At 38.6% G+C, this 21,469-nt stretch overlaps 2 protein-coding genes across 5 annotated transcripts in view; both read left to right on the top strand.

The window, feature by feature from the left end:
• Nucleotides 1–8,537, top strand: part of asph (aspartate beta-hydroxylase) — a 44,691-nt gene extending 36,154 nt beyond the window's left edge. For all 4 annotated transcript variants that reach the window (XM_042346886.1, XM_042346887.1, XM_042346884.1 and 1 more), the window contains 2 exons: nt 4,488–4,538; nt 8,086–8,537. In XM_042346886.1, the coding sequence (XP_042202820.1) occupies nt 4,488–4,538; nt 8,086–8,465 (431 nt within the window). In that variant the 3' untranslated portion in view covers nt 8,466–8,537. The remainder of the gene's footprint in view (nt 1–4,487; nt 4,539–8,085) is intronic.
• The window catches only part of unm_hu7910 (un-named hu7910), a 41,193-nt gene continuing 28,191 nt past the window's right edge, over nt 8,468–21,469 (top strand). The window contains exons 1-2 of the mRNA XM_042331677.1: nt 8,468–8,562; nt 20,019–20,086. Of these exons, the coding sequence (XP_042187611.1) occupies nt 8,468–8,562; nt 20,019–20,086 (163 nt within the window). The remainder of the gene's footprint in view (nt 8,563–20,018; nt 20,087–21,469) is intronic.

The following is a 21,469-nucleotide window of genomic DNA, read 5'->3' as shown; positions in this document are numbered from 1 at the left end:
TGCCATTTGGTTACTGAGAATTAGCACAACACCTGTCCAGGATTGTGATGCTAAACATGATCCTGATAGATGGTAGCAAAATATTGTCAACCATCTTAGTTAATTCAAACACAAATAGACCTTTTGCTGCTATGAAAACTTGTTGTAACTTAGATGGGTTTTAAGATCCGTAGATATCTTTCTGTGGTTGTATACACTGAGAGAGGTAAACACTTACACATTTGTGTAATTTTAGTTTTTGTCTGCTTTTGTGCAGTCGGATTGATGTATTTGTTCATTTGTGCACCTGGTGTGTTAACCAGTAGAGAGCTCTCAGTATTTGATGTCAAATTGGTTTGTTAATGATGAAGCGCTACCAATTTGTATTAACTTCAGCTTGAAATGGTTACATGTCCATGAATAATACAAAGGAGATTGCATGCTTGCTGCATTCGATAAATACTTTTTGTATAGCTGAAGCTTTAAATGTAAATAATTTACTGAGTTGTATTATGTTTTTGTGCTGTATATGAGCAATTTAATCACTATTTTCTGATAATACTCTGAGAAATCTGCATGTTTTGTACCTTTGCTTTAGAAACTGTCTTGACTAAATGGGCATGTCTAATATTGTGTAATATTTTTGAATTAATTCCAGGTCCTTTGAAAATTATACAAAATAAACAAAATGTAAAGATTAGATTTTGGTTGACCTTATTCATAGGTGAAGAAACAGCTTTGAATTGCACACGGTTAGTTGCATTACTCATTCTTTTGAAAGGTAAATTCAAACCTTGGCATATTATTCAGTATCTTCCTTGATTGAGCACTCACATCAAAACTTTTTCTTTGGACTTGATTTGTTTTTTTAAAAAGGAAGGCCTATCTTTGTTTTTAGAATCTGCAACAATTTAGACATTTCCAAAGCTGAAAGGAAAATAAATGTAGTTCTGCAACATTTGTATTCTATTCTAAGTGTGATTTTAATTTGAATAGTTACTGATTGTTGCCAGGTATCAGAGAGCAGTTGCAGATTTAATCAATTAAGATAATAGACCTAAAATGGCATTCTTGTCCTAGGATTTAAAAATGAGACAAAGGGGGAAGAAAACAAAAAAACTGTGAACTTTTTTAGCAATCATTGCAATATTACAGAGCAGCCTCGGGCAGCAAAAGCTTGATGAAATATGTAACAGAATCTCATTTTTCTTTTAAAATGTTCCTTGCCCTACTTGGAAGAATGCTGCATGTGTCCAGTGTGTAATGATGTGATGGATGCTTTCAGACCTAATTTTGAAAAACAAATTGAATGCAGTGTTTGTTGTACTGTATGTGGAGGGTCAGAGTGATACAGTTCAGTGGAGAATTAAACAAACAGCAACTTAAGGGATCATTTTACTAAAGATCCAAACGTTCACACATTCATTAATCGTGAGTTATTTCATAAGTATGATTTTCAAGAAGGACCGACCACAATAAAAATGTAATAAATCCCTTTACATATTCTGGATAAATTACTTTCCCAAAAGAACAAAACCGCTTATCCCAGAAATTGATGAAATATCTGCATGTGTGAATTTGCTCTCATAACTAGTGTTAATTTATTAGAGGTTGAAGTATGCCTTGGGTCATTGTAATTACTCTTCGATGCATTCATTAGGCTATTTTCAATTTAATGGAATAAAAGCATGCAGTTGGGTATACATATAAAAAAATAGCTGCTTCATTATGTTGCAAGTACAATCCACTTTTCTGCATTGTTTGATAGCTGGAATGTATTTTAATCCTTTCACACAGGTAAAAGGGCATCTGTATAATTTAGTAAATTTATTAACATTGTCATTTTTTGTTGAAAACTATTAATTCTGTTTATGTTTTGGTTTCTGGAATCTTGTATAACAGTATCCTACTTTCACTTCAATTTTATTTGCTGTGAGGGGGGGAGGAAACTGCTTCAGCCTGAACCCCAGCTTTCTGTGAAACGTTTCAGCAACCATTTAGTTTCAATATATGTTAATGATAGATGTTAAAGAGACTTGCAGGTTTGTGTGAATACACGGCTGCATTGGTATACTGGAAAATTTGGAGAAGCCTGTATAGCAATTTATCACAAGTTCAAAGTAGCCTGTGCCACGGCAGAATAAGTACCAATATGCTTTACCCTAGAGTAGAGTGCAGCTGTCAATGTGGGATACCTGGATAAATGATGAAAAATAGTCTACACCCAGCATGGTACATAGGAGATGGGCTGGATCAACTTTTTGTGTTAATACTTCAAAGATTACAAAGAATGTACAGCATGGAGATGGGCAACTTGGCCCTACCAGTCCATGTGAGTGTTTATACTCCCCATGAGTCTACACCATTGCTTACTCCGTACACATAGTTTTCATCATTTGCATGATTTTGCATCTATGGCAAACTGAAGTTGTGGTCCGTTTAGATTCTATATCAAACTGTTAACATTTGAGCAGATCTGCTTGTTTGTGTAAGTGAAAGTAGCAGATGCAGCAATGGATGACAGCGCCTGTAAATTCATGAGGAGGGGGACAGCTGTAAAATAAGCCTTTTATCTGAAATCTTTGAATTAAAGAACCTTTCTTTCTTGGTTCATACATTTTTGTCAACCGTGTCTCACAATTTGGTGAAAAGCTCTGTGATGTGAGAGAGGTCTCCCAATTTCTATGTGTTGCATCATTTTAAACAGGTTAACCTGCAGCAGCAAGTAATCCACTTTGTACTGTTAATTAATCTAAGGCATTATTTCTTACTGATGAAAATTGATGCATGTTTTTTTCTTGAATCCTAATGTATGTGATTCACATTTCACCCACGTATCCATCTTGGAGTCTTTTTTAACATTGATTTTATTTTAGTCGGCTGTTATTGACTGAGAAGTCCTGTAATTTATTATAGAGTTGAAAGTCTGTGCAGCATATGGTGTCATACGCTGGTAAAAAAAAAGTTGCCTGCATAGTGGTGTGTTGTGGTATTCGTCTTGAAGTAACTCATAATTGCATATGTTTTATATATTTTTTTAAATTGTAAGTGTTTTTCTACCCCAAGACTTGATGTGGATCTGGGATCTTGAAAATACTTTTTGCAGTACATGTAAAGGTCTTAAATGGGCTGAATTCAGTTGTTTGGCATGAGGTATTTCTTTAATATTTTCTCTGCTCCGTCACTTTTAACATGTAGATATTCTGGCAAAAGTTTGACTAATAAAGCTGCTCTTTGCATTTCATCATTTGGTTTATTTGTTTAAACCTCAGCATGCGGCATTTAGCCAGAACTCAGCATGTCACAATAGTTTGTTTTTTAAAAAAAAGAATTTGTGCATTGTTAGTGATTTGTTCAAAGTCCACTGTCCACTTTGAGTAGATAGCATTTAATGCACACCGGAATATGTGCAGCAGACTATTTGAAGAAGGGTGTTCATTTATATGCTGTGCTGGAAGAATTGCTTTCTGTTGTAATCTTTTCATTGACATGACTCAAAGGTTAATTTTGGAGCAGCCTTGGAGTATTTGAGCTCGCTATGTTTCCACAAGATGAGCTTATCTCTCAGGCATTCACTTAAGTTCCAATCTTTTTTTGTGAGTTTCATTGTGGAGTATCAGGAGCTATTCGACTGGAGGGTGTGAGGTGTAATCAGCAGAAAACTGTCTTCATCTGACAACTGCACTTGCTCATCTCTGCTAGGAGGTGAGCATATGCAGTTCACCACCCCTTTCCTGACACCCCCCCCCCCAAACCTAAGGCTCTGAGGCCTCAACCACCTCTTTTTCTCCTCTTTCTCCCCCCTCCCCCACCACCACCACACACATACGCGACTATATGACCCAGCTATTCTCTGGGGAAACTCAATGAGCTACTTTGGTGTCCTCTTGTTACAGGACAATAGTACACAGTTGAGCCAGTTTAGTGATGATTTCAATATTTAACACATCAACGTGCATCCAGATATGCTGAAGGTAGACTTTCCCTGCCCCTGTTCTCAATGACAGTATCTGCGAAACCAGAGCTGTGGCATTGAACATTTGTCTTGTGAATCAGTCCTTGATTGACGGCTATTTAATTTAACCTAGCTCCATTGTTATCAATCTGTTAAAATCAACTCACCAACCAATTATGGATGGTATACGTGAAAAGCGCTATATCAAATCCAAGGATTATTATTTATATTAAAATGATTATGCATTTATCAACTCTGAAGGAAATGCAACAAAGTATTACAATTCTGAGTACAATTTGGATCATTTTAGGGCATTGTGTGAATTTATAATCTTGCAATTGGATAAAGCGCATTGCATTGTCAAAGCCAAACCAGGATCCTGTTTGGCCTTATTCTTAAACACTTAATTGAATGGGTGTGCCTCAGTTTGTGACCATGTTTATGGTAGGTTATGATTTACCATTGAGCGAGTAATAATGGTACTGGGTAACTATCTTGTATAACATGAGTTTTTAGACTATTTTAGAATGTCTTTCCTTCTTGTGACTATCAGAGGAGGAACCAGGAGGAAAATTGAAAGCAAAAGAAAAAGCCAAGGCAAAAGGTATCTTGTGCAAGCTTGGTTTGTTGGCTGAGCTTGGTTGGTGTGAAGGCATAGAATGCATGAATATGGGCATTTAATTATGCATTTTCTTTTTTTAAGAAAAATCCCTTGTGCAGAGAATTCTTTGAAGCATTTTCCTCCAGGTTCCGTTTGATAAATAGACTGTCATTTAATTATTTGGATTATTTTTATGATTTGTGATGGTGCCAATTCTGATTGGTAATATAATTTAAAAAATGTATATATTCGAAGTTGTGGGAAGTTTCTGTACGTTAGTTAGTTAAATATTGTGTCGGGCTTTGCAAGGTGTTTCAGCAGAAGGGTAACTGAGCATTTTGACTGTGAAATGTGCCGTTATGTGTTCCAGTTGCTTAAGCGCTACATGAACTCCAGGAAGGAAGTATTTGCTTGATCAGCAACTGGCACGCAGTGAAATGACTATAAAGGGTATATGAATGTAGCTGGTTTGTACACAGACGGATCAGGCTATGTTTTGGCAGAAATGAATTCTGCAAACAGACCAACTATTGGAGCATATCCATTTCATTTACTGAAATGAAGACCTCTGATTTGCAGATGCAGTGTTCCACTAATCTCAGGAAATCCCAAAGGAGGTTTTATATAATTTAAAAAAACTAGCTAAATTTCAGCTATTTTTGGTATTGATCTTGACATCTGATGTGCAACTAATTAGTTAGCCAGGGTTTAATCTTGTGGTTGGGATGGATATCTTCAGTGCTGATATCTGATTGGATTGATGTAGCCAGTCATTTTTGTTGTAATCTGGATATATCTATTAGTCATATCTGGATGTATCTGTTGATCTTGAAGCAGTGGCTTAGTTGCTATTTTCCCCCCATTGGTTACTATATTTTCTACAGTATAAAAGATGATACAACAATATCAAATTTATTAGATTGACCAGACGATGAGTGCAGCTGTTCGCTGTACCAGTAAAATCAGTACGTTTGTAAAGTGTGCTTCAACATTGAAGCCAAAGTCGATGGGGTGACAGGTAGTAGTTTAGTGCTGGGTTGAAATATTAATAGAGGAAGCAGTTCAACTCCTATGTAGAGTTTATCAGAATGTCCATCTGGCTGATCCCAGAGGTTTGATATTTTAGATGTTGAGTGCCAACTGTTGCTCCAGGATTAGCTCGCCAGTGGGGGAATTCCTTTCAGAGGTGATGGTGAAAATTGCAGGTTAGATCAGAGTTTTGTACCTTCTGAATATACTGCTAGTAGTTTTTTTCTTTTATTTAGCTAACATTGAGTTGTCTACTATGAAAATATTTTCAGAACTTAATAGCTTACGGGTAGACGGATTTCTATTAGGCATCACATTAATCCGTGCAATCTTATCTGATCTCAATTTGCTACACTAGATCCAGGTAATCTGTGGGTATGAGTTCAAACTTTCATGACCACAAGATTCATGATGACTCCATCCATTCAGAAGAGGAATTGCATTATTTGGAGTTGACCACTCAAAACATTTTGCCAGTGAGCTTTTCTGGGGGTGGCTTAGTTCCTCACAATCCCAGTTTAGGAATTTAGCATTAGAAAATTGATAATCTTTGACTTTCTGAGCACCATATACATTGCACCTCTCAATATATGCATAGAACACTAAAAAAAATCTCAAGTGGTCAAGAAAGAATGCAGTTATATTATTTGGGTTAAGGCGTTTGAGTAATGGGACCATTGGGGTTGGGAGCAGATATGCATTATTTTGTTGAGTAATGCATCAATCTGAGCTGTATTGGTTCATGCAGTAGTTCTTGCGAAACCTGTTTTCTGTGCATTTACTAACTTTAATAAAAATGATCATTGCAAACTTTAAAACTGTATAAACAGGAAAGTGTGGAAGATGCTGCTTTTAGGAACTTGTTGATCAAAGCCTCAAAAGTGTTGCATGTTGCTGTGTTCGGAATGTTTTGGATTTGATCTTTACAAGCAAATTTACACAGTGTTTGTTTGCACTATGCTCTCCATTAACCTGGCAGCATTCGTTTGGAGGTGGTAATCTAATAGAGAGAACAGTTTGATGAAGTGGATGACGTGCTTTGCTTTTCACCGAATTCCGTATTGATTTAACCATAACTCTGGGGTTTGAGAGCCTATTAATATTAACTAATTTCATGCATTTTGTACACCAGCAGCAGTTACCTAACTATTTGCTACAAACATGGCTTCATATTTCTTTGTTTTCTCTTTGAAATACGTAGTGCGGTTTCTAAATGATCAGAACGCTTACTGGTGGGGAATTCCATTTACTGTTACGGGTGGCGGGGCTGAAATTTCTCATGTTAGGTTGAAGACCGTTGTCTTTTTGGTTATGTTTCTGAGGAACTCTGCTTTGATTTGGAAGTTGATTTTCCTCATAACCAAAAAAAAGTTACAAGAAAATAGTTTTCCTAATCTAGACTAAATTGAAAGACCACTTGCTCTGCCCCTCCGAATTTTTTTCTGAAGGTCTTTTTAACACAATGCTCTTTAGTTTAAGTGACATGATAAACTTCATAAACTTCCTGATATTAAGGTGAAGAGTTAATTTTGAAACATAACTAATAAAATTCCATGAATTTAATTGTAGATGCTGTACTTGTAATGTATTGATTATGGCACCACTTGCTGGTTTGAGAGCTGTGCAACTTGATATTTATAAATGTTAAAACATTAATACATGGCTATTCATTCCATGTAAATCTAACTCCACATGAATTTTGAATCCTTGGCAGCAGAGATTTCTTAGTATTTGCACAGCAGATAGTATGCGAATTGTACATTCTTTTACTTGTTGGATCAATATGGTCTTCCAGGCTTTAAAAATACAAGGGTAAGACTGCAACACCAATTTTCCGTGCCCACTGTATCACATTCTCATCAAGTTGGAAGTTCTTTATTAACCTAATTCCATATCTAATACTGGTTTACAAGCTTTTATTTCCATTTATGCCTTTCCATTTTTGGCCCCATGGAAGACAATTTTTTTGATGACACATCTTTTGTCCAATAATCCAAATATGTTACGAAAGTATTTTAATCACCACTGGATTCTGTGCTTCTTCAGATGAGAGAGCAATCAGCACTGATGAATTAAGCATTTTTATCTTGACTTATTTTCGGCCATGAACCACATTTTATACTACTCCACGTATATCGTAACCACCCCACTCTACTCTGCTCATTCAAATACCCCTCTTTCCTACTCCTCCTCCCCCCCCCACCACCTACCCATCACCAGCTATTACCAGTCTGCAATTTCCACTTGCTGCTTCACACATCCTTATGAAGTCTGATCCTTGTGAGTGTGATTTCCAATCATTGGGCTGTTTGTTCTCACATCTATAATATACTCTGGAAATAACAGTTTTTCAGTTCAAGCCGGGTTCGGATCCAGCTGGCACATTTCCCCACAATTCTTTTTATTTTTTTAAATTCCCTTTGAGCGTAAAATAGCTTTATCATCTTGTGACCCTTGAGCAGTTTTCTTCAAAGTGAAAGTTTTCATTTACGTTTTACTCTTCCCTGAAACAATAACAAAGTCAAGACAACATTGATAGAGCTTAAAAGGGCAAAAGAGAAAATCCAAATGAGTAAAGAGAAGAAACCCACAACTATAAGAGCTACTGAGGAAGAGAAGCCCAAGAAAACCAGGAGAGAGAGGGCGGAGCTGAATGCAGATACAGTGAAGAAAGCAAAGCCGGTGAGAAAAATTGAAACCAAGAAAGAAAAGGGGAAGAAAGATAAGGATGAGGAAGGAAAGGGGAAGTTGGAGTCCAAGAAGAAGGCTAATAAAGTTGATAAGGAGCCTAAAGCAGTAAAAAAGTTGCAAGTCAAAAGTAAAGAGTTGAAAGTACTCAATAGGCCTCTCAAGAAAATGAAAATCACCACAAAGGAGAAAGATAAAGGTCGCAGGAATTGAACATGCCCCGAAAAACGTGGAAAGCCACCACTGTGCAGTCTACCGCCTTCAACTGGACCCGCATTGTGACAGGCATCCAGGAGATCACATCTACAGTGTATTGGAATAACTGATGTGCTTCAAGTACAATAGCATTATGATTGCACTTTAGAATTGAACAGCGAGCAACTATTGGTTTTGTTAATCAAAACTAAAGCTTTGTGCATGTTGGGATATCGCCTTTGTTGATTGGAATGCATAGGACACTTAAATATTTAATTTTTGATGCTATTATTGGTTTAAAAACTAATGCTATTATTGTTTTTTGCGACTTTTTTAAAAAAAAACTGAATTAAAACAGAATTCTTGGGTAACTATTTTAATATAAGCATCTCTCGTAAAGTATTTATTCACATGATTTATACCATCACTCAATATATTGTCTATAGGGGTATGTACACTTCTTTTGTCATTACGGCACCTCATTTGCTTGGTCTTTAAAGTCTTAAGGTAGCATCTTTGTTGCACTGCATTTTAAAATTAAATGGAGCAGAGAAGGGGGGTGAGGGAAAGAAGGATACCTACTTCTTAGAAGTAAGTACTTTGTATATTTTATAGTTCCTGAATGTTTGAGAAGATACTGTAATCCAGGCTTCTTCCCTTTGTTCTCCCATTATATCTGCTCTTTAACGCCACTGGCTTTAATGTTCACTGGCTGCTATTTTTAGCTCGCTCAATGTGTTGCTGAAGCAAAACTTAATATTATAGGGCTAACCTCTTTCAAGTGTTCATCCATTTTTATTACTGTAATATAAATCCAATATACTTTAGGTTAAACCCCATATCTTAACCCTGTTTTCTCCATTTGTCTTTTAATTGCAATTTCCATATTGAACTTTGGAGTGGAGTCCTGTAGCTCAGTGGTTAGAGCACTCACCTTGCAAGCGAGAAACCTGGGTTCGATTCCCAGCAGGGTGAAATGTTGGGAGAGTTTCCTTCTTCCACACACTTCTGTTTATTTAGCAGTAACTAAGAACCCAGTTGTTAGTCGATTGGCGGATCGCTTTTCCAGGGATAATAATTCCTTCCAAAAAATAATAATAATGAATTGTCACTCCAATCCACGACTTTTTGTGGGACACTGCTTGCGTAATTGTAAATTCACTTTACAGTATATTCTGTGAAGCGCTTTTAGATGTCTCGAAGATTTGATAAAGCACTATATGAATTGCAAAGATTAATATTTCTATGAAAAAACAGCCTCCAAATTGAGAATGATTTTAATTTCTGTGCAATCTTAATTTTTAGGACAAAATGGACTTAACGGGCCTTCTGAATCTTAAATACCCACTTTTACTCGCTATCCCTGCAGCATTTTGCTTTTATAATACATGCTCACAATTCAATGTTTATTGTAATAGTAGATGCACAAGATCTGTACTTACTCAGTAGTTAATGAAGTTGGGAAGGATATGTTAAATTGCAGTATGTACTGTCAAGCAAATGCATTTCAATAAGAATCCATTCCGTTACTACATGGAATTAAAAAAAATTAAGTTTTACTTACACAATTACTTTCTCCTTTCAATGCAATGAATGTTTTTCAGCTCTTTCTCATTTTGTTCATCCCCCATTCTTATGAACAAAGCACTCTTGTTCCCTTTATATGGTCGTAACATCAGTGTACTTAAACTTGTGGGTAAGTGAGGGTGTTGCACAGTGTTTTTATAAGACCTCCTCTGTTGACCGCAGGCTTTCTGATAAAACTGTTCCTTTGTTGCATTTATCTATAATGCTCATCAGGATGAAGGTAGTCTAAATGACTGGAGGAATAAGAAGCAATTGATCTGGTACTTGATTCAAAGCACTTTTGAAAATTTGCTCTCGCCAAGCACGTTTAATCGTGCGGTCAGTCAATCAACCATTCTATTGCAATGCATAACGTTTGTTGCACTTTTGTGAGATTTAGTGTCTTGTAATAATTCTTGGCATTATCTTACTTTATAATCTAAGATAAAACTTTGCCAGAAATGTACCTTGAACCCTACCGAACCTTGTAGACTTTGAAGGCTTCTTTACAAACTATTGGAAAACCTTCACTGCATAATTTCTGTGGTAAATACTGTTTGGAAATGGCTGCACGAGTCTTACAACTGTGGGTAATCTGTACCCAAATAAAATAACAATCTTTGACTCTCGACTGTTTGTTTCTGTACAAATGCTTCCTAAATACCAGAATGTTGTTGACTTCTTTCTTGTGCTGTGGACTGCATTGGTTCTTATAAATTATTTTGCCTACAAAATAGTTACTGTACTTTTGTATATCCTGTGAAGCACTTTTGCGATGTGAAAAGCGCTCTCAAATGCTATTCAATAGCTTCTTTCAGATTAATGGAAGTTCATAAAGTGATTCACAGAATGAGGTTAATTAGAAATGAGGAAATGACCATTATGTAGGTAAATGCTGCCTCACGTTTATACTAGAGATGACCCATAAACAGCAATAATTCTNCCCCCAATACAGTATATGTTTTCCTAATCAAAATGGTGAGTGGGGTTTACGAACTATACTGCATTACTATTGAAAGAAAGCTTAACTAAAACGTTTAATTTTTTTTGCTGGACTTGTTGCAGGACTTCTGTTGATTAGAAATTGCAGCTTATCTGGAAATGCTGGACATGGCCCTTCTAACACATGACGTGTACTTTTTCCTTTTTTATAAATGGCTATTTTATGTAAAGCTTTCGTGACGATTTGCTTTTAAGCAGCAGTTTCAACAAGTTGTAGAGTACTTCCATAGCAAAGAAAATAAGAAGGAAGACTGATCCAAGAGGCAAACCAACTTTCAGCTGAAGCAGTGTTGTCCAATAGAAATTGCTGGAAAAAAAACATAGGTGTGGCTACAATGACGCCGTTCTAGCCACATGCACTAATTTTAGTAGAAAACCGCCATAAAGCTAAATGTATTTCACATGAATTTGCATAGCAAATGTCTACCAACATTCGCTGCAAAACTTTGCTGTCTTTCTCTCTCATCAAAGTTTTGAAGTTCTTTGGAAGTTTTGCTCTTCTCTTTATTTTTATCTTTACGAGATGCAGCAGACCCGCCAGCCTCTGCTGTCTATCTAGAATGTGGTCGGATGCTGTTTGCCCTTTGCCATGACGTGTCCTGTTGGAGCTGCTCATTACTTGCTTTCTTCTGCTGGTCTGGAGCCATTATTCCAGTTGGTTAAGCTGCCCTCTCCATACAGTATTGCTGGGGTTTCCATGTTGCTGAAATCTGGCATTTTCACCATGTTACACACCATTTTAGCAGATAACACCCCCAACCATACTTGCACACGCTGTTTTTTGTCTTATCATTTTACCAACCAATGGAAAAAATTGTCAAATTACACATTCTTCTGCCATGCGAATATGAGTATTGAGATTGCATGCCCAAAGATGGTCTCTATCACTCAATTTTTATTTACTAATTAAAACTACAATTTAGTTACATCTGGATTCCCAATTCACCACATGTGGCTAGTGGTTAATGTACTGAGCTAAAACATGTAAATGTATGGGCGAAGAAATGCTTTCAAGTTTGTGTTCCCATGATGAGAGGCAATTCAATAGACAAAAAGTAGATTTAAATCACAATGATAGAAATTAATAGATGAATTTGCAGGTAAAATTGCTGCTCGCTGTTGAGTGTTGAACTTTGATCACAACAATGTAATACTATAAAGCAGGCTTTGACTTAGTAGCTGCACTCATGCTGAGGTCCTCGTGAGGAAAACATTTGGATGAAAATTATTTTTAGTTTTGTGCTAGAAAATCTTAACTCACAAGAGACAGAGGCTATTATGTATAACAGACACCCATTCCCTTGGTTTACGTTTCTAATATTGATTGTCTTTAGCTTATTAATTATCTTTGCATTTGGTATAGCACCTTTCATGTCGGGAGGATGTTTCGAAGCACTTCACAGGATTTAATGCCAAGTGTAGTGACTATCTTGCTGGTGATTGGAGCAACCAATTACCTGCAACATTGTCCTACAAATGGCTTTCTTTCTTACTTTCAAGGAGCAACACACTGGTCTAGTGATCAATTTGTTTTTTTTCTACGTGAACAGCTGCCCGCTGAAGGTCAGTGCAGGCAGTCCTGATGCTTCGCATCTTGTGCAGAAACAAAATCAAATCAAGGCTACTTTTGAAAAATTGTTGGATGACATTTGATTTCCTGTGCTTTCCTAATTGTGATCAAACTCCAGCTAATCTCCAAATGATTGGCAAAATTGCATCAAATTGAATCCCTGTGCTCTGTTGCTTTTAATGTACATCCAGGTTCATTTTTTGTTTGTTAGAAAGTAAATGCTGCGAAAATGTAGATGTAACTAAATCTCGTTGGAAATTTTGAGTGAGTTTCTGTAGGCATTTTACACAATGTGAAAACTTAAAATAAACTATTGAAAAGCTTTCAAATGGTGGAATTGTGGCTGAGGTTAACATGCATTTGGCCAACGATCAACATGGTAATTTAAGTGGTTTATGTGACACTTTTCAAATCATTTAAAGACTGAGCAACCATCAAAAAAGTGGGTCGCAAGATATATATCTTTGTGAATGATTTTTTGTTTTCCTTGGGAAAAATATTTAGGAGTTCTTTTCTAATTCATTTTCCACTACTTTGAGATTATTCACACGCAAAGTCGCTGATCCTCATGAAAGTTGAAGTGCTGTGGAAGAAATATTTACACCCATCAAAGGAGGTCAAATGGCCTATCATGTCTATGACTGACACTTGCTACCCCACTACAGTTATCTCCTCTCACCCATTCCCTGCTCTTTTCCCATAATCTTTTAATATGATGGACAGAGAATGTATATTTCTGCTTTAACCCTCAACCATTCAGGTTTTTCACCATAAAATTGACAAATGAAAATAGAAGGTGAATCCAGTGAAGATTAGCCTACAGCAGCTCCCTGCCTCTTTACATCTCATCTCCTCGCTGTAATTTCTACTTCAGTCACTGGCATTATTATTAGTGTCAAAAGCTGGACAAGTAATTGGTTACTGCAGCTAGAGAACAGTGGATACATCTTGCAATGCATTATCTAAGCACATTTTCTCAATGTTCCCTTTCACCAACAGAGTGAAATATTGCTGAGTTGTGCCCCAGGAAATGGTTGAATAAATGTACCAGAGGAATGTTTTTGAACCAAGTCGGTCATGCAAAGTGTCAACATTCATGCAGTTAATTACTTCTAGTGTTTGCTTTATATTATGTACCTTGGGAAAGGAAGTTTTGGACAATAGTTTAAAATAATTTTTGTTGAATAGTTTTGATCAACAGCAACACTGTCTTTATAATGAGTTCTGTGCATTCAGGATAGTTGTTCAAAACAATTGCTTGAAAGGAACTATGCAACTTTACATTTAACAATTCCCACACGACCATTGCTGGGTTCGATGCAATTTCAATTACTTCATGAGATTCTTCAACATTTGAAAACAGGATTGAAAGAAAGAGCTGCTCCTGCTGCACCTGCTGGGAAGACTGAAGAGCCAGTTCACCACTCTGTGAATATACCTTTAGAGACAGGTAATGTATCTTGACAGAACCATATGGGTTGATACTGCACAAAACTATTGAACTGAATTTCTGGAACTGATCTCTAGCTCAGAGGATGTTGAGATTCAAGTGTAAAACACAAGAGCGGTGGATTTGTGTATCAGATGCTCCACGGGGAGGCAATGGAAGCATATTGTGCCAACAAATGCAAGAGGGAATTAGAGAGCTGTTTGGTAAAGAATTCAACTGAGGGAGCTGAGAGAGAGCACATGATGTGTTTGTAGTGAATTTTTTAAAAACAAAAATTCATTAACTTTGAGATGATTCAGGTGGATCTCTTTGGGGGTGGAGAAACAACCATTATTATAAAATAATGGAATAAGTATCATTGGACAAGATTGAACAAGGTAGCCCCAGTGCATTGTTTTTTGTAGAAGTGCAAAGCTTTCAGAAAATCAGTGGTTGGGTTTTTATTCAACCAGTTACCAAATCTTGCTAATGTCTCTTAGAAGAATTGAGGTTATGAAAAACTGAACCAAAGCAGATAGACACATCTGCAAATTGTATATTGGAAGGACACATTTTAAGAGAATGTGGAACTCACTGTAGGAAGCTGTGGTTGAAGCAAAAGTATCAATGTATTTAAGAGAAGACTTGATGCATATTTGAAGGGTAAGGGAATAGAGAGGTTTAGGTGAGGGGAATAGAAAAGGTGGAAATTTGTGTGGAATATTATATTACTGAACATTGCTGACCAGTTGGGCCAAATGATTTGTTTCAATGCCGTATCATACCATGTAGCTCAATGTGAGCGAGCGATGTGTAATCGATATAATAAAATGATGTCCAGAACGGAGATTAGGCAAAATGGAATTCTCTACCACAATCAATTGAAGCAGGAACCATGTGCACATTNAAAAAAAAACAGACACATGGGTAAGAGAGAATAAAGTTGAGGGATATGGGCAAAGGGCCGGGATATGGGCCGAGGGATAGGACTGAGGATGGGGGCTCGTTTGGAGTATAAATGCTAGCAGGTCTGGATAGTCTGTTTCTGAGCTGTACCATCTATGTGTTAAAAGGAAGCTCAAGTTTTGTTGTCGGGAGTCCATTTATTGACAGGTGCAACACATAGCAGGGATTAGTGCACTGTGATTAAAACTGCACTGCGTGAAAATCTGCGATTGGCACAGAAATTAATTTCACTGTCCATTGTTGCTACATTATATCCCGCCCACACTTTACATAACAACAGTAGTTTTTGACTGCAGTAATCACTTTCTTCACTGCTCACACATCGGGATCACTTGTTTTAGAAAGGATAGATTTTGTGCAGGAGCTGACTGGAATAAAGTCCCCTTTAAGCTGTGCCGATGGATACGGTTTCCAAAAACAATTTCTAGTTGGATCTGAGAAAACAATCATTGAGGAAAACAGATTAAGATGATCAAATAGATTCCTTCCACAGGATAAATACAATCTGCTATATTGTGAACTCCACCAATCCCATTATACTGCATCACTAACAGCAGTACTGCTACCAACAACAGGTTTGCCTGGCTAATTTTCCATTATCTGTCCAATTTAATTGAAATTAATTTAAATATTAAATCTTTAATACATGTATGAATATGTGTGCGCAGCGAAAGGGATCCAAATCAAACTTTGTGGAACTCTACTGGTAATTACTTTTGAACGTAGAGCTTTAATACTTTCTCAAGTTCTACTCAAATTCTGTCCAATTTAACAGCGGCTTGCATTTATTCATCTCAGAGTACATTATATAAAGCCTACATTTATTAAAATAAAATCTGGACCAAGGAGGAAGAGAATCGCAGTTGAGACTTAATTCGATCTCCGTCCAACATCCTCTGTGCACTTTCCAACAAGGTCACTGGATAACCACCAGAAATAAGATTCCTCTTGGTTCATATAAGGCCACTTGTTCATGCTTTTGCTGGCTAATTAAGTATACCATTGCTGTCCATCCCAAACTGAATCTGAAGGCTGTAACTCTCAGCTATATTGAAGAAATCACTACATTTCACTCCTCTAAGGGTTGTAACATGGTTTTGAAATTGGACAGAACTACACGAGCAATGGTTATAAGGCTACCGGTGAATGCTTCTGTGACCTTTGGGGAGGATTGCAAAGATTTTTCCCACCAAATCCGGAAAAATGTAAAAGGTAGCAATGGACATGTACACAAAAATGTACATTACAAATATATCTCAACTGGATATTGTCCACCTAGTCAATCAAAGGTGCAGTAGAAACTGTTGGTCAGAATGAAGTAGGTGTATTTGGGCTGTTGAGAATAAACTTGCAGAATGGATTTTGAGATGTGGTGAGTTGAAGGAACTAATTTGCCAAAAATGCAATCCGGTTTCACTAGAAAGACTTCAAAATACAAATGATATGAAACTAATTCATTCACATAATCTCTTTCACCTGCATTCTCTGCACCGATTCCTGATTGAAAATCTTGCCACTCAAACAAAAGCCACTGCAGGCTGAGTGTCCAGGGGTGTCTCCACTTTTGAGTCCTTATCTACATTAAACTGCGAAGCCTCTGCTTGGTGCCTCTCTCCAAATCAGAAACTATGGATGGTTAGGAGATCCTGGGTGTAAACATGTGTCACATTACCCAGTGGTGCAGTGTGCTGACATCATCGATAAGTGAGAGATAATAGTTCTAGAACAACGTGAACCAAGTTTTTTTAGATTGCTATAACTCACATGACACCTAACACGGTTTCCATGTTGGGCTCAGTGTCTGTAACCCACAATAGCTATCGAGCCCGTTGAGAACAGTCAATTGACAGGTGCAACTTTTTTTAATATAAAATTAAAACTGGATTAAGATTCCCTTAATATGTTCGTGACATTTCAGGAATAATTTCCCACCCCCCAACCCCCCCTGAAGCATAAATCATGTCTTGTCTTCAGGCCGTGCTTACGATTCAAATTTACATTTTGTTGATGCACAAACTTTAGAAATACAGATTTGGCTGGATTTCAGAGGATTACAGATTGTATCTAGTGACTCTCTTGCCTGTACAATTGTGCGCAAACCTCATCAAATAAGGTTTCTGAAACCGCACTGAGCAAATAACCAGAACTTTTCTGTGACATTTGAGATGTGATTTAACACAATCAAGGAAGGGCACACTTTACACAGTTAACTTGTTTTCAGATAATTTATGTAAATTGAACGAGTGTGAACTTTTGGACACATCAGGCATGGGATTAACTTTCACAATAACACCCAACCCTATCTCTCTGTCTTTTCCCTCGATTCCAGGACAAAAGCTAGCTGGCCTGATTGTCTGTCAGACATCAAGTCTTGGATGAGGACTAGATTCCTCTAGTTGACTGTCGACAAAACAGTTGTCCTGCCTGGCTCCCCTAAGCACCATTTCATCTCAGGCGCTGATAGCATCAATTTACATGCATAAACATTCCACCTCACCAAGCCAATGCGGAACTTCAGTGTCTTCTTCAACTCCCAACTATTCTTTAAAATCTCTGCTCTCTACTGCTCAGCTTTCCCTCACCTCCATAACATTGCCCGCCTCCATCAATACCTCTTTTCTCAGGCTGCCGAGACCCTAATCTACGCATTCGTGCCCTTGCCTGGATCAAATCCCATCTCTCTCACCATCTCCACTTTGTTGCCTCTAATGGTTTCTCCTCCAGTCCCCGCACTGTCACATCTGGCGTCCCCCAGGGCACTGTGCTTGGCTCTCTCCTCTTTAATATCTACATGCTCTCCCGTGGTGACATCATCCGCAGATATGGGGTCAACTTCCATATGTACGCGGATGACACCCAACTCCAGGACCACTGCTGTCCTGACAGACTGCCTGTCGGACATTAAGTTCTGGATGAGGACAAATTTCCTACAGTTGAATGTGAACAAGACTGAGGCCATCCTCACGCCAGGCCTTTGCACCTCAGGCTCTGGCAGCATCAACCTCCATGGTTGCACACTACAACTCACCAAGCCAGTCAGGAACCTCGGTGTCTTGTTCGACCCTCAACTGTCTTCCCTACATCCAAGCCATGATCCGCTCTGCCTTACCTCACCTCTGTAACATCGCCCAACTCTGCTGCTACCTCACGCCGCTGAAACTCTTGTTCGTGCCTTCATCACCTCCAGGCTCGACTATGCAAACGACCTGCTTGTCAGCCTTCGCAGTTCCTCCCTCCACAGGCTGCAGATAATCCAGAATTCTGCAGTCCGTGTCCTCTCCCGCACCAAACTCCGTGACCCCATCTCCCCCTTTCTCGTCCGACTCCATTGGCTCCCTATCCTTCAAAGGATCCAGTTCAAAATCCTGGTCTTCACCTACAAAGCCCTCAATGGCTTTGTCCCACCCTACCTCTGCGACCTCCTAACCCCCTACCACCGTGCCTGCTCCCTCTACTCTGCTGGCTCTGGCCTGCTCCACGGCCCCCAACCCACCTGACCCACCATTGGTGGAAGAGCCTTCAACCACTCTGCCCCAACCTCTGGAAATCCATCCTCCAATCACTCCGCCTTGTCCCCTCCTTAAGTCCCTCCTCAAAACCCTCCTCTTCAATCATGCCATCAGTCACCCCCCTTCCCCTCCCCTCCCTTCTCCATTCCTGACCCCAGCTCAGGTCTGAAATGCTGTACATTGTCCATGGCCTTGGGACATCCTCCCGACGTGAAAAGCCCTATACAAATGTAATCTTCTTGTTGTTGTTCATCATGTCCTGGCTAGACTATGCCAACTCTTGGCTTACTGGACTACCAAGTTCTTCCATTCATAAACTACTGACCATCCAGAACTCTGTAGCTTGTGTCCTTTCTCGTACTAGGCCCACGGCCCTATCACCCCTATCTTTGCCTGGTTCTGCTTGCTCCCCATTCCCCAGTGGATCAAGTTCAAGATCCTCATTTCACTTTTAAATCCCTCTATGGTGTAGTCCCACTCTACCTTTGCGATCTTTACAAGCCTTACATTACCTGCCGCACCATTAGCTGTCAGGCTTTCAGCCTATCTGCCCCGGTCTCTGGAGTCTCTATAACTCTCCTGTCGCCTCGTTCAAGGCTCACCTCACTACTGTTGCCTTTTGTTATCTTTCTTCTCCCCCCACACACCAGGTTCCTGTGCAAACCTTGGACTGTCCAGCTACTTGGCGTTCTCCCTGCTGTATAAATATCACTTCTTGTTATAACCCTGGACTATTTACTGTGCACGTTGTTGCTATAATAAACTGCGTTCTTTTAAAAGCTGAAACACAAGCGGAAGATTCTGAACCTGAGCCAGAACCATTGCAAGCCAGTGAGACCCATGCAGATTTAAGATCCGAACCAGGTAGGTTTTAGCATTAAAACTACTACTGTAATGTTCTTAAAACAAAACGAACAGAGATCAGCTTAAAACAATGTTATTGGATTTTCTTGGGAGTCTCATTGCCACCCGCAGTATTTACATGAAAACAGCACTTGTTCTCTGAGTAGAATAGGTGCAATGAGAACATGTGGCAACTCGACATCTGCTTTAGCAAGACCAGAAGACAAGCAACAATAACAAATTGCATTTATATAGCGCCCCTCACGGAGGGTAGTGTCCCAGAGCACTTAAAGCAATCTACCCCAGAACACTGAGAGAAAGTCCTTGTCTTTCTGATTAGTGCCAGGGGATCTTTAATGTCCACCTGAGCAGGCAGATAGGAATTTGGTTCAACATATCATCCAAAGACGCCACCTTTAACGTTGCAGCAAATCCCCAGCACTGCATTGGAGTATCAGCTTAGGCTTTGCGACCTCAAAATCCTGACCTGGGGCTTGAACCCACAACTTGACTCTGAGGCAAGATTCCTGCCAACTGAGAGCTTGACAGGCTGACAGTTTAATAGAGGGGTTTTATATTTACAGAATTGGGATAACGAGATGTTTCATTTAAGAAAAAGTAAAACTATTTAAATGTTTTGAGTTACTCCATTACTAATTGTTCACTAGAGGAGGCAGTTGAAGAAGAAGAAGAAGAAGAAGAATTAGAACCAGAATTGGCAGAGGAAACGGAGGAGATGTTGCTGCTGAAACAGGTAAACCTGATAAACTTTTAGTCACATATTTATAATCTATGACTGAAATACATGATTGGGTGGATATCTCGATCAGAGCAAGGGATATTTCTTAAATTTACTTTAAACAGTGAAACAATGAGTTTCCTATTATTTTCTCCAAAATTGTACAAATATGGATTTGGAGATGCATTGGGAAACTTGGGATACACAGTTCCCTGTAGAGGGCATTGGAAGCAACTTGAAGAAGCTGTTGGGTGCAGAAGCATATGAGCAGGGGGTGAAGAGAGATAGTGATGGTTTGAGGGGAGGGAACAGGGAGTGCGAGTTTGATAAATACTATATGTTTATAATAATCCTAGCAATTGATATAGCACCTTGTCATGTCCTTGAGACGTCTCAAAGCGCTTCACAGAATATACTCTGAAGAGAATTGATTGTGTATTTTGTGGGTGAAACACAGTAGCCAATTGCGCACAGCAGTGACCCACAAACAGTCATGGATTGAATGACCAAATTATTAATACTTTTATTAAAATTATTATTACTGCTGTGTGCAATTGGTTGCTGTGTTTTACCCACAAAATGTTAAGTGTAACATCCCTCAAATGCAGGGTAAAGTTTGCACCATTGATTCGGGCAATGTGCTGGAACCCCAGCCACACACAAGCACTCCCATGGTACAGCAGTGGAATGGGAAATGGAAATGTTACATTTATTCTTGTAATCTCTCCGAGGGCGATTTGCTAATTTGTACTGAATTTGTGGTGCTTTTGCATTAACTTGCATCTGCCTAGGAACTGAATTAAAATTGGCAACTTAACTTCATTTGGGAGAGTTGAGGCCAGCGAGCGAGGGAGGTCACAGAGAGATAGTATGTACTGTGGTCATACCCACTGTTGTTATCTTACTGTGACTACTTTTTTATTGAAGTTTTTTTCAAAAAAAATTGTTGAGCACTTGTCAAGTTAACATTCAGCCTATAGAGAGCACAGCATGGGATTCTCAGTTTGGTTTGGATATTCTTAAGCACACTGAAGGATTTCTGCACGTGTCAAGCACCCAACTGACCAAAAAAAAGAATACAATGGGGAGACTTGCTGAAGGTTTCTGATACTGACGTCATTGAAGACATGAGGAAGCTGTACAATAATTTATTTTCCTTTGTAGTCCTCCTGAATCAAACCAGGGACGCTTAATTGTAGAATATCTCCCACTTAAATGTGTGGATGGAAACTGTAGAGAAGTGAGTCAATATCAATGCCTCTTGTAGATCTGTGTAACGTTGCTCTATTTTGGGGGGCCTGTTGAATTTGTTGTTTAGCGATTACCAACAAATACAGAAACAAACAAGGTTTCGCCCACAAATATACACTTTACCGTATATTCTGTACAGAATACTAG

This window comes from Callorhinchus milii, unplaced genomic scaffold (assembly GCF_018977255.1).
Source record: "Callorhinchus milii isolate IMCB2004 unplaced genomic scaffold, IMCB_Cmil_1.0 Scaffold2, whole genome shotgun sequence".
NCBI classification, from domain to species: domain Eukaryota; kingdom Metazoa; phylum Chordata; class Chondrichthyes; order Chimaeriformes; family Callorhinchidae; genus Callorhinchus; species Callorhinchus milii.
This window is presented reverse-complemented; position numbering and strand designations above follow the sequence as displayed.